At 40.9% G+C, this 12,202-nt stretch overlaps 1 protein-coding gene across 1 annotated transcript in view; it reads left to right on the top strand.

Moving 5' to 3' along the window:
- Positions 1-12,202, top strand: part of RAB12 (RAB12, member RAS oncogene family) — a 40,159-nt gene that overhangs the window by 15,715 nt on the left and 12,242 nt on the right. Inside the window, exon 2 of the mRNA XM_005282644.4 lies at positions 3,015-3,075. Coding sequence (XP_005282701.1) covers positions 3,015-3,075 — 61 coding nt within the window. The remainder of the gene's footprint in view (positions 1-3,014; positions 3,076-12,202) is intronic.

Below are 12,202 nucleotides of genomic sequence, written 5' to 3'. Positions count from 1 at the left end.
ATGTTAAATGCTAATCTAGCATTTGGCCCCCCACTCTGAGCTCTCTGCTCTCCTTTTCTACTCAAGCAAATGGGTAGATTCTTGTAGTATTAGGCAAAAATGTTGACATACTGTTACATTTCTCAGGATTGGAAAACACTGTTGAAATTAAGAACTCAATTTAAAGAAAATTCACTAAATAGTAAGTCGTGAATAGAATGTTACATATTAGACATCATGGTTAGATTGGGAGTTGTGTTCTAGATAAATTTAAGCCAAATTTTCTTGTTTCTTGAGTTAGAGTTTTGTTTGTTGGTGTAATATTTTAAAATTATTATTTCTGTAGCACCTTAATTATCCTCTACAGACAAAATAATGATACTTTGGAAGCTTACATTTTGCAAATTAAAGAGGACTGTCAAGAAATTATATTTTAAAAAACAACTTCTAGCTGTGTTACTAACACTATTTAAAAAAAAATGTTATCCTTTTGTACTTCACATACTTTGGACAGCATGTTCAGACTGATCAGTTTCATTTTCTTTTACTTAACTCTAGCATAATGTTATAATTAGGCTTCCAAGAATGCAGAAAAAAAATAATTAGTTTTTAATCATGTTTCATTAAAATATTCTGAATTTTATAGAATCCTTCATAACCCCCTTACTTTAGGGTTTTTTTTTTTTAAAGGATTTGACAATGTCTGCTGAAATTTCAGGTTGCATATTATAATTCATCTTATTCCTTACTGCTTGTATTGCAGTAGCATCCTGAACCCACAAAGAAGATTTGGGGTCCATTTTGTTAGATGTAAACATGAGAAGTCACATTCTTTGCTTTGAAGAACTTTACAGTATACCTTTTAAGATGCAGTGAGTGTGCTAAATATTTGGCAGGAGGTGGGAGGAAGTATAAGGGTAAAAGTAAAAGGTTCTTGGTTCTGTAGTCTAGCTGTGTGTACAGTTTGATATGAATTCTTTTTTAAATATACATGTTCTTTATTTAAGCAAATAGATATCGTCTATCCCCCTGGTTCTCAGCCTAGCCAGACTAAAGTAGGGTAGACTAAAATAGAGTTGAGGGGATCCTTCTTGTTTCTTAAAATTTAACCTTGTATATTAAAATTTGGTCAAATAATTATATTTGGCCTCCCTGTTCTGCAGCAATATAGCTAAATCAGCTAAGGTAAACTGCTGTGTTGAAGGAATAGCCTTTAAGCAAAGCTCTTAACTTTAGAATATATTCCAAATTTGCCATGTAACAGGTTTTAGACCATTAGTCATGAAAACCAATGTTAAAATATTTTGGTGTATATCAAAGTCAAGTGTTATAAAACTGGCCAAATTCAGCTTTTTTTTTTTTTTTTTTTTTAAATAAAAGTTTTATAGTCCACTCCTCTTCCAAGCACTATTAGCTGGACACTTGGCAATTGGCCAACGCAGTCTTTAGAAAAACTGCTTACCAAAATATTTTATCTCCTCTATTTCTGTTGTTTTACCCTACTGGTTTACACTGTTATGTGAAATAATTGGGGTTGGGGGGGAAAGTTTCTGACACTGTATACGTCTTCATTTCTGTGTAAGTTTAATTGTATTAGTCTGAATCATCCCCTCCTATCTTTTCTTTCTCTTAAATGTAGTAGTATTTTGTGGGGGGTTTCAAGAATAAGATTTAAAGGAAAATATCTTCATACAAAATGACATTAAGAGAATGGGACTGAAACTGACAAATAAGAAAATGTATGTAAAATATCCTGGAACACTAAGCATATTGGCACTTCACGTAGTTGAGGAGGTATCCTTGTGTGCTTGGGTTTTATGGATTTATGGGGCATTTTTATTTTGTCAATTGACTGTTATTTTTCTATCAACTTAAATTTTATTTTGAAATATTACTTTGCATATGAATGTCTTGCATGGATTTATTGTTAAGTAATATTTAGTATGCACTCTGTAACTTGGCAAATGTTTTGGATAATACTGGACCACAAGGTCATATAACAGGGTTTCTCAAGCTGGGGGTCAGGACCCCTCATGGGGTCGTGAGGTTATTACATGGGGGGTCGCAAGCTGTCAGCCCCCACCCCAGACCCTGCTTTGCAATCACCATTTATAATGGTGTTGAATATATTTAAAAGTGTTTTTAATTTATAAGGGGGGGGGGTCGCACTAAGAGGCTTGCTATGTGAAAGGGGTCACCAGTACAAAAGTTTGAGATTCACTGCCATATAACCACGACAATATCAAAGTACTGTTCTTTCTAGTTGATTTGTGAGAGATCACCCATAGAAACTGCTAATTAACCCTTCACAATATAACAACAAAAAAATTGAAACTGGAGTATTTTCACTCATAAGAAACAATATTTTTTATATTTCACCCCCAGATATGTTCTTGCACAAAGAAAGTATGGGAAGCCATATTTCCGAGTTTAGCAACATCTACAGAATAGACAGCTGTCAAATTTATAACAGAAACACTGATGTAAAAGTCAATGATAATATTTTAAACCAGGTACAACTCCAGGATAAAAACATAGAGCACTTTCATCTTCAGAGTGCTTTACAAATACTAACCATCAACACCTAGAAATAGCTATATATTATTCCCATTTTACAGATAGCAAAATTGAGGCGCAGAGGTTGACTCTGTTCATGACATGGCAGGAGTCTGTGACAGAATCATAATTAGAGCTTGGTTGTTCCTGGCAATCACTATAAAACATCAATAGAGGGGAAGGAAGTGATCATACCCTATTTTTTTCCTATTCTGTCATTAAAGCTGCTAGTGACAATATTGCATAGCTTGAAAAACATTTTCAACAGTGGTTGGGCTGAATAGCTCAGATTATATGAAATAACTCTATTCCCTCCCCCTGCTGACCCATAGTGGTGTAAATCCCTGTTTGTTCAAAGTGTTGTGAGTGTATTAGTATAACACATGCACAGGTACAAAAAAATTCATTTTAAATTACACCCTCATTGCTTTTGCTTCTTATTCCTCCTTTTCTTTTTGTTTACTGTATTTTATTTATAGGTGTTGATTTTAAAATCAAAACAGTAGAGCTAAGAGGAAAGAAAATTAGATTACAAATCTGGTAAGTAAAACAAAAATGTAACCAGCAGTATGTTTTAATTTTTGTGTTTCTAGCATGGATCAATATGCTTGTTTAATATGATTAATTGTTATAAGCTGGTTTAGCTCTTATCCTTCTGCTCCTTCCCTTACAAATCTGTTAGCCATTTATTTTTTTTCAAGAGCAAGAGGGGGGATGATGGATGATGTAATAAATGTAATATTACTGTGCTGACACAAATATGCTTGTGTTACAGAGGTGTCAAAGCCTTTCTTTAGACAAACAAAATAGCATAGGAGTAAACAAACCAACCAACCCCCAAATCCAAAAGTTATAAAGATGATCACACACTTTTTTCATAGTAAACATGAGGAAGCTACTAGAAGGGAAGGAGGGGAAAAATATCTCTAGTTTCAATTTCATTCACTCGTATGGAAATCACCTCAGTTATAACTGCCGTCCTAGAGTAAATGAATCTATTTAGCCTTTTCTGAATTCTTTTCAGAAATTTCATATAGTTGGTGCTCTTTCTGTGACATTACATGTAACAATGTAATTACAAGTAAAATACTAATTTACAAACAAAAAAAGTATGTGTTAACAGTTATGGTATTAATGTCCTCCTGTGAAAATTCAGTTTGGACTGCACATTTTTTCTGTTCAGGGCAAGGTTACATACATCTTGGTAAGAATTGCTCAAGTGACTTTATTTATCAATAATGATAATACAGTGCATTCAGTTAGAAATTGTTAGTCCTGAGAGATCCCTTATGATGCACAATAGCATGATACAAATCACAGTTAGGAGAGAGTAAACCAGCTATGTTAATGTAGATTCTAATCCTATAAATTATCTAATAGCTTTGGTGTATTAACAGTGCTTGATGCATAATTGGCATTAGAGATCAATTGTTATAGATGCTAACAACCCATAGAAAAAGCAAATCAAAGCACATAGGTTGTCGAAATGACACCAGTGGGATTTTCTGGTAGTATTTCATTTTTAATTACATAGATGAAGTGAGTTTAGCTTACTAACGCCTCTTGGCAGGTCACCATCAACTCTGTTTGTTGCACCATGTGTTTGTCTTGCTTCCCTCTGAGTTAACTGCTGCTGCATCTTTGGTATCATCAGTCATCTAACACTTGAATATTACTGGCATGTCTTCATCCCTCATCTGCGTCCCTGTTTGGAAACCTATGACTACAGAGCTGGTGGTTGAGCCACCACTGTTAGCCAGGGCCTACTGAAGCTGACAGAGGTAATGCAAATTTTTTATGTCAAGATGTTATTGTAGCACTGAATGTGAAATGTATATAGCTTGTCAGACATGCTCTTAATGTCGAATAAATGTTTTATAGCAACAGTTTTTTGTCAGAAAAGAGATCCTTAAACTCCTTATCATTCACACTTATTAAGAATATCTTTGTAGACTTTTGTTTGAAAATATAATTAAAAAACAAAGATAGAGGGATATTAAAGTGTGGCTCTTACTCAGTTGCTGAGGCATGCCTAAAATGGTCATGTAGCATGTAATTTAATGTAGAAATGAAATACGTAAGAATTGGCTAAGTATCTGAATTTATACCAATATACGTCAGTTATTACAAGGAAGCATCAATACACATAGTCCCAAAGTGTCTTTCTCCTTGATTCTCACTATTAAAATGTCTTTGCTGTAATTAACCCTTACTTAAAAAAATAAAGCAATCTCTGGACATACATATAAAATCATGTTGAAAACACTTGTTATATTAGCAAAGAGAAAAGATAAATTGACAGTTGTTTCCTACAACACATTCTCGAGTGCTTTGCCTGCCTGTTTATAAATTGCATTTAAAAAAAAAGTACATTGCAAGAACATTAAGGTTGCAAAATCAAGCCCCCTTGTGTGTATGCATTATGATACAGTCTCTTACTATGTGATCACATACTATTTTTTTTCCTACAGGACCCCAGCCTTATTCAGTGAATTAGTAGCAGAGGCAACACATAACTATTGATTGGAGGGGTGGCACAATTTAAAGGGTTGGGAGGGGCACTGGATCTAGAACACCTTGTCTTTTGGTGTAGAACAGAGGTTTTCAAACTGGGGGTGTGCTCCCCTAGGGGGGCGTGGAGGAATATTCGAGGGAGCGAGCAATAAGTCCAGGTGGCTCAGGCCAGCCCCATGTGGTGGGGCTTAGGGAGGGATCGCTACCCGCCACCTCCGCCCCCTCACTCATCTTAGAAGCTGTAGCTAAATGGAAGACACGGCAACTCCCACTGCAGTGTGAGGGGGGCAGTTTTCCCTGTGTAGAGCCCCTGCACTGCTATATGAGTGGGAGAGCGGCTCCTGCCCTGGAAACAGCCATGGGGAGTTCACCCCAGGGTGGTCTGCAAAGTAGGTAGTGGGAGGCACTGGGACTCCAGCAGCAGGGAAGGAGAAGCAGTCCCATGTAGCAGGGGGTGGGAAAGGTCAGCCCCTAGTCAGCTGTATGGATACATGGTGAGGGGGAGCTGCTGCTTCCTCACTGCTGGGCCTCCTGGCAAGAGGCAGCCCAAGGCCTTGCCCATTTCCCCCCCACCCTGTGGGGCAGAGTATGCAGCGGCCTCTCTGGATGGGTCCCCCTTGTAACATTTAGCTGTTGCTAAATGGAAGGCAGAATTCTGGGGGAGGGCATGGGACCTTGCGTGCCCCCACATGTGTTGTCTCTGGTAGTTGGTTGTGGTTTTTTTTTTTTATCCTCCTTATATTGTGTGTGTGGCCACTATCCTTGTTAATGCAGTTTCCAAACCCTGCACTGACTAAAGAATTATTAATTTCATCCTGGGTGTTTCTATGGTACTCTAAGTGTCTTAAATGCTTCACAAATATTAAAGAATTTTTCTTCACAATACCAGCAACCTAATTCTGCCAATTCCTAGCTTTTAAATGTTTGACTTTGTAACCTTAATGTTCTTTTAGCATAGGATTTTTTAATACCATTTCCTACATTTTAAAAAAACTGAAAAAACAAAAGTTTTATCATGTGGAATCATATTGATCTCCAACTTGGGTTATCAGTAGGTTCAGACCTTCAGATCTACAGCCATAGACCTCTGCCACTTGGCCTTATGGAGTAACTGGTAGCAGTAGTACATTGAGTATGTGGATCAGGCATTAGAGGCAGATGACATACACCCTTTGCTAGTGGGTTTCACAGTTATTTGCTGACAGCAGAGGAATGTGGAGACTGAGAACTTCTTTACTTCTCCCTTCCTCTCATTTCTCACCCCCTGCATCCCACTCTGACTGCATCCTCCTTCTCTTCCTTCCTGCCTGGGCATGAGCAGAATGCAGGAGAGAGTGTCTCCCTGGTCTCAATTCTGGTGCCTGAAACTATAGTGGCCCCCTCAGCTGCAGAGAGGAGCAGTTGCAGGGAAAATACTGCTCTGTCCATACAATCTGAACTGGGACATGCTCAGTCTATGGAAATGGTGTTATATGTAGTCCAGTCAGTGCACAGATGCTGTGAGAAGATGGAGTGTGCCCACTGCAAATGGAATCTTCTGGGAATTTAGCTGTCAAATGCTATGACTATCTACTGAGCCATGTGCAAACCGTGATTTTTCAGATTTGGGCAGATTTTCATCCAGTCAGCAAAAGGCACATCCCTGACATCAGTGCGACCCCCTCTGCCAAATTTCAAGTTTCTGCTCCAGTGGATTCTAGACCTGCTCAGTAAAATAGCTGTATGATTTTTTTTTTAACATGGGCAAACATTTTCCCTTAACCTTTTTTTTTCTAGATGGCTGAACCATATTAGCTGAAATGTCCCCCAAAAAAGTTCAGCCTGGGCAGACACCGAGCCTGGGAAATGTTAGCCCAGATGGTTGCTTTGGCAAAGTTATAAGCAACTGAAAATGGGGTCTTACTATGGGAAGGATCAGGCTACCAGCTCCACCTATAATGATCATAGGCTTTCATCACTTCCCTTGGAAGGCAAATCCAGAGGCTAAGATGTTGGGGACTGGAGGGGATTATGGTAGTCATGAAACCTTCAGAATCAGGGTCTCATGTACAAACATAAGTTCCCCACCTTGAAGAGCTCATAATCTAAATTACTCTTAAGAAACTTTTCTTGATATATATAGTCTAAATTTTTATTTGCAGTTTCACCCATTACACCTATCTGTACATCTGCATGTGCCACACTGTACAGTTCCTTTTCATCCTAGGTGTAAATTTAAATAATTATCCTGTCTTTTCACACAGCCCCGGTATATGTATTTAGTGAAAATGAATCATTATTACACACTTGGTAACTAGCCATTTCATATTCCTTATCCTGTCCGCAAGTGTTGGGTTCAGCAGGTGAATGTGTGAAATAGACAGTAAGAGAAGTAGAGCTGGCTGAAAGGTGAAAATTAGAAACTCCTTCCCATGGAAAAAAAATGTTCATTCTAAATCAGAAAAATAAACCTCAAATGTGTTGGGGTTTTGTTTGGGGGGGGGGGGGGGGAATTTCAGAAAAACTCCTTTTGGGAGAACTGAAATGTAATTTTTCAGCTTTCTGGCTGCACACATGGAGGGTGAGTTGCGGGCTTCCTGGGAACCAGCCAAGCAGGTTGCCAGGCAGCCCAAGAAGCAGGAAAGCCTGAGAGCTGGCCAGGGGTGGGTCAGGGTACTTAGGCAGCTGACAAGCCAGGTAGGTGGGCGAGCAAGCTGGCAGGAAACCAAGCAGTTTTCTAACAGGTCAGATTCCATAAGTTTTTGATTGAATTGACATGGTCAGTGTTGCTTCTATTGAATCATCCTTTTTTGATTAGAAAACTGTTCCATCAGAAAACATGGCCAGCCCTAAAGAGAAATCATGTGCTGAAAATACTTCAAGATGCTCATAGAGTTATGTAGGTATGAAAATAAACAAGTTATGTAACATAATTAAAGCTTTTCAGCCTATTCTGGGTTTTGAGGGGGAGGAGATGCTCATTGAAAAAAAAATGTTTTTCTTTGTTTTCATATGAACCCAATACACCACTTCAAAAATCTTCTCTAGCTAAAGATTTTTATTTTATTTTATTTTTCACTATCAGAAAAGCATGATGAAACCCATTTTTACTTTGGTTTAAATTACTTCCTCCTTCCACTGCCATCCCGTGCCACCCTCCAAAAAAATTTAGTTGGCTTCTGTGTGTGTGCGCGCGCGCGTATGTACACATGGAGTGCATTTGTATTAAAACAAAAATAGTTGTCTGACCTAAGCCATTAAATCCAAATTAAGACTTTCAGGGGTTTTCTGACAATATCTGATTTACACTTCTAAATCACTGTGTATGTTAGAGTAATGAATATAGAGGGAAAGAAATCAGACTCTTAACAGCATTTGTACATTGCTTTTATGTTTTAAATTTTCCCTTGTATGACATCTCTTTTGCATGATGTCTCTCATTTTTTTGTCATTAAGCAGAAAGACAATGATGGGTGGATTCTTTATTTGCAAAATCATAAATAGTTAAGGAATAATATTACAATACATGTTTGTGGTTGCACATTGGAAAAGAAATAAAAACATTTTTCCCATTCTCACAACTTCTTAGTTTGGGATGAGGAGTTGGAAGTGGAGAAATAGCATTATATAGACAAAACACAACATTTTAAAGTATAACTGAATTCCTTAAAAAAAAAAAAAAAATAGGGACGTGCTAGGTATAAAAGTACCATAGATGTAAAAGCAATATTTGACATCCAGAATGTCTCAGCATGTTCAACATATTAGACTTAATTCAAGACTCTACCCCGATATAACGTGGTCCTCGGGAGACAAAAAATCTCACTGTGTTATAGGTGAGACTGTATTATATCAAGCTTGCTTTGGCCCCCCCGTTCCTTGTTCCCTGACTGCCCCTCCAGAGACCCCCATCCCTAATCACCCCCAGGACACCACCTCCTATCCAACCCCCCTGCTCCCTGTCCCCTGACTGCTCCGACCCCTATCCACACACCCCGTCCCCTGACAGGCACTCACCGCAGTGGTGGGAAGCGGAGCAATGTGGCCCCAGCCCGCTCCACTCCGCCATCTCCCAGCCGCGGCGCTCCGCTTCCTGCTGCCAGTGAGTGCGGGGAGGTTGTGGAAAGGACGCCCCCGGCACTCACCGGCGGCGGGAAGCGGAGCGCCGCGGCTGGGAGGTGGCGGAGTGGAGCGGGCTGGGGCCGGGCTGCTCCGCTTCCGCCGCTGCCCGGCTTCCGCCGCTGCCGGAGTGCGGGGGAAATCCCTTCTCCCAAGCCCCTTCCCCCGAGCGACACGGCTGGGGCTGGGGCGAGGGAAGCGAAGCGGGCTGCTCCCGGCCCCCGCTAAACCCCCAGGCCACTCTGGGACTGCGGGGCCCCCCAAAGTGTCCCCCCACAGCCCCTGCCTCCCAGACCCTGGGTGGGGGAAGCCCCTGACCACCCCTGAGACCCTCTGCCCCTTATCCAACCCCTCGGCCCGGCCCAGCCCGGCACCCTTAACATGCTGCTCAGAGCAGCATGTCAGAACTTTACCGCGTTGTATGCGAACCCGCGTTATATGGGGTAGAGGTGTTCTTTGTAGTGTAAAAACTTTTGATTCCTGCCTCCATCACTCAAACTTACTACATTAGACTATACATATGTGGCTGTTTGGACTTTTGTTTAACTTTAATGCCTGAACCCTAGACTTACTCTGTTCGGAATTTTAAGAGGATACTGTAATTGAGGACTGGCAGTTCTTATTGTTTATTACATTGCATAATATTACTAGATCAGCAATCTCATGAATTGGGGATTGATCATGCTAATGCTTATTGCCACTGCCCATGGATGGTTTGATGAGTCTTCAGACTAAAATAATAAATATCTTACTAATTATACCATGTGTTAATACTTCTTATGATTGGAGTATAATATGGATGAGAGCAGCAAAACAAAACTGAATTGCTCCAAAACAACATAACTGACTCATCATAAAAGGTATCTCGATGGTAGACACACTATTCGTTATAAAGCAAGCACAGTGGGTTTTTTAATCACGCTTGCAGAATTTGTACACCCCGAACTTTTGGGTATATAGCGTATCCCTGATAGCTAGGGCCCTACCAAATTCATGGTCAGTTTTGGTCAATCTCACGGTCATATGATTTTAAAAATAGCTGAAATCATGACATTTACTATTGAAATCTGAAATTTCATGGTGTTGTAATTGTAGGGATCTGACCCAAAAAGGAGTTGGGGGGGGGTGTGTCGCAGTACTTCTGCCCTTACTTCTGCGCCGCTAATGGCGGTGGCGCTGCCTTCAAAGCTGGGCAGTTGGAGAGTGGTGGCTGCTGGGCAGGAGCCCATCTCTGGAGGCAGAGCAGCAGCAGCACAGAAGTAAGGGTGGCATATATGGTATTGCCACCCTTACTTCTTCACTGCTGCTATCAGGGCGCTGCCTTCAGAGTTGGATACCTGGCCAGCTACCCAGCTCTGAAGGTAGTGCAAAAGTAAGGGTGGCAATACTGCAGCCCCCGTAAAATAACCTTGCAACTCTCCTGCAGCTCCTGTTTGGATCAGGACCCCTAACTTGAGAAATGCTGGTCTCTTCTGTGAAGTCCTGTATAGTTGTAGGACGGCAGTTACTCACCACCGCAGTGCCTCCTGCTGGTTGTCCGGGAATTAGTTTTTTCCAGCCTTGGAGTGCCTCCTGCTGGCCAGTTTCTCCCTACTAATACCTGCTTCCTCGTCTCCACCACCTCTGGCCCTGTGTCCCTCCCAGACCCCGGTGCCCCTTACCTTGGATTGCTGCCCCACAGCAGTGCTCCCACACTCTGGGTCTCCTCTCCCAGGGAAACCCCCTTCCCCTATGCCCACCTTGCCTCAGTGTCTACTGCCAGTCGTCATCTAGCCCCCTTTCTCTGGGGCAAACTGCAGTCTGTAATGGCCACTTATCATTGGCAAGGGGGTTGGACTTGCTGCCTTTCTAGCCCAGCTGTCTCCCTGCTGCCCCAGTACCTCCTTAGGCCTTCCTGCCAGGCCTCAGCATGGGAGGTAGTCAGGCCTGAGCTCCCCAGCTCAGCCTGCCCCTTCCCCAGCACTGCCGAAGGTACCCTGTCTCTCCCAGGCAGCTGGGTCCTTCTCACTCGGCTCCTTGCTCACAGCCCTCTTATCAGGGCCAGCCAGCCTCCCTCAGCTGCTCTCACTCCTTTTATCCCAAGAGCGGGGTAACCGCCCTGCTACAAAAGTATAGGATAAAAGCACAGAAAAGACCAGATTTCACAGTCCGTGATGCGTTTTTCATGGCCATGAATTTGGTAGGGCCTTACTGATAGAACATTACAACATACAGAAAATAATCTCTCCACCTGGCATTTGGGATCCCTCAGCATTTTGAAATAAGTTCTTTTGATCTTGAGATGCAGGGGACAATATTCTAAATTTATTGCTTCTTCAGGCTACATGAATTCTATTTTTATACAGTCTCACTTGTAGTAAGGGGGGAGAGCCCTGTTAATAGAAAACTTAGTAGATTTTTTTTCATTAAGGGAACTGCAGAAATCCAGCACACTTTTGAAATCTGAATATCACTGAGCTCCATCATTTGAATGTAAACTTATTCAAAGTGCTATTACAGAGTAATTGTGTAACTGTGTTTCTCTTCCACTATACATGTTTTTCCTGCATGTGAATGGGTTCCCACCAATACTTCAGAAGCACCCCTGGTGAAACTTCTCTTTCTTTGTGCTCAAATTATTAAACCTCTTTAGTGCTGTACATTATTAGACAGTCAAGTGAGTACATTAGTTCACTTCTTTCTGTGCAGGGATGAGGGACACTAAAGGAAAAGGAGGAACGAATTATTTTGCAGCATGCTTTAGAGACAGTACCTATGGATATGTTACGAATGAACGTTCCATTTAGGCATAGTTTTGCTATACAGAGAAATAATGCTAGTTTCGAGTATAATTCCCTGCAAAATTAATAGATGTAGACATCGTTAGTTTCCTTCTCCTTTGTTGATATTTTAATATTGGCATCAAATTTTGGCACTTGCATTCTTGCTAATTCATGGTACAATAACTGAAAATAGGACCAAAATTCAACAAATAATTAAATCACACAGTTTTTGAGTTTTATTTTTTTAAGCCTGATTCAGCAAGGGACTTACTTACATGGCTAACTTTAAACGT

Source organism: Chrysemys picta, chromosome 2, assembly GCF_011386835.1.
Source record: "Chrysemys picta bellii isolate R12L10 chromosome 2, ASM1138683v2, whole genome shotgun sequence".
Classification (NCBI taxonomy): domain Eukaryota; kingdom Metazoa; phylum Chordata; order Testudines; family Emydidae; genus Chrysemys; species Chrysemys picta.
The sequence above is the reverse complement of the archived record's forward strand: the minus strand, read 5'-3'. Positions and strand labels throughout refer to the sequence as shown.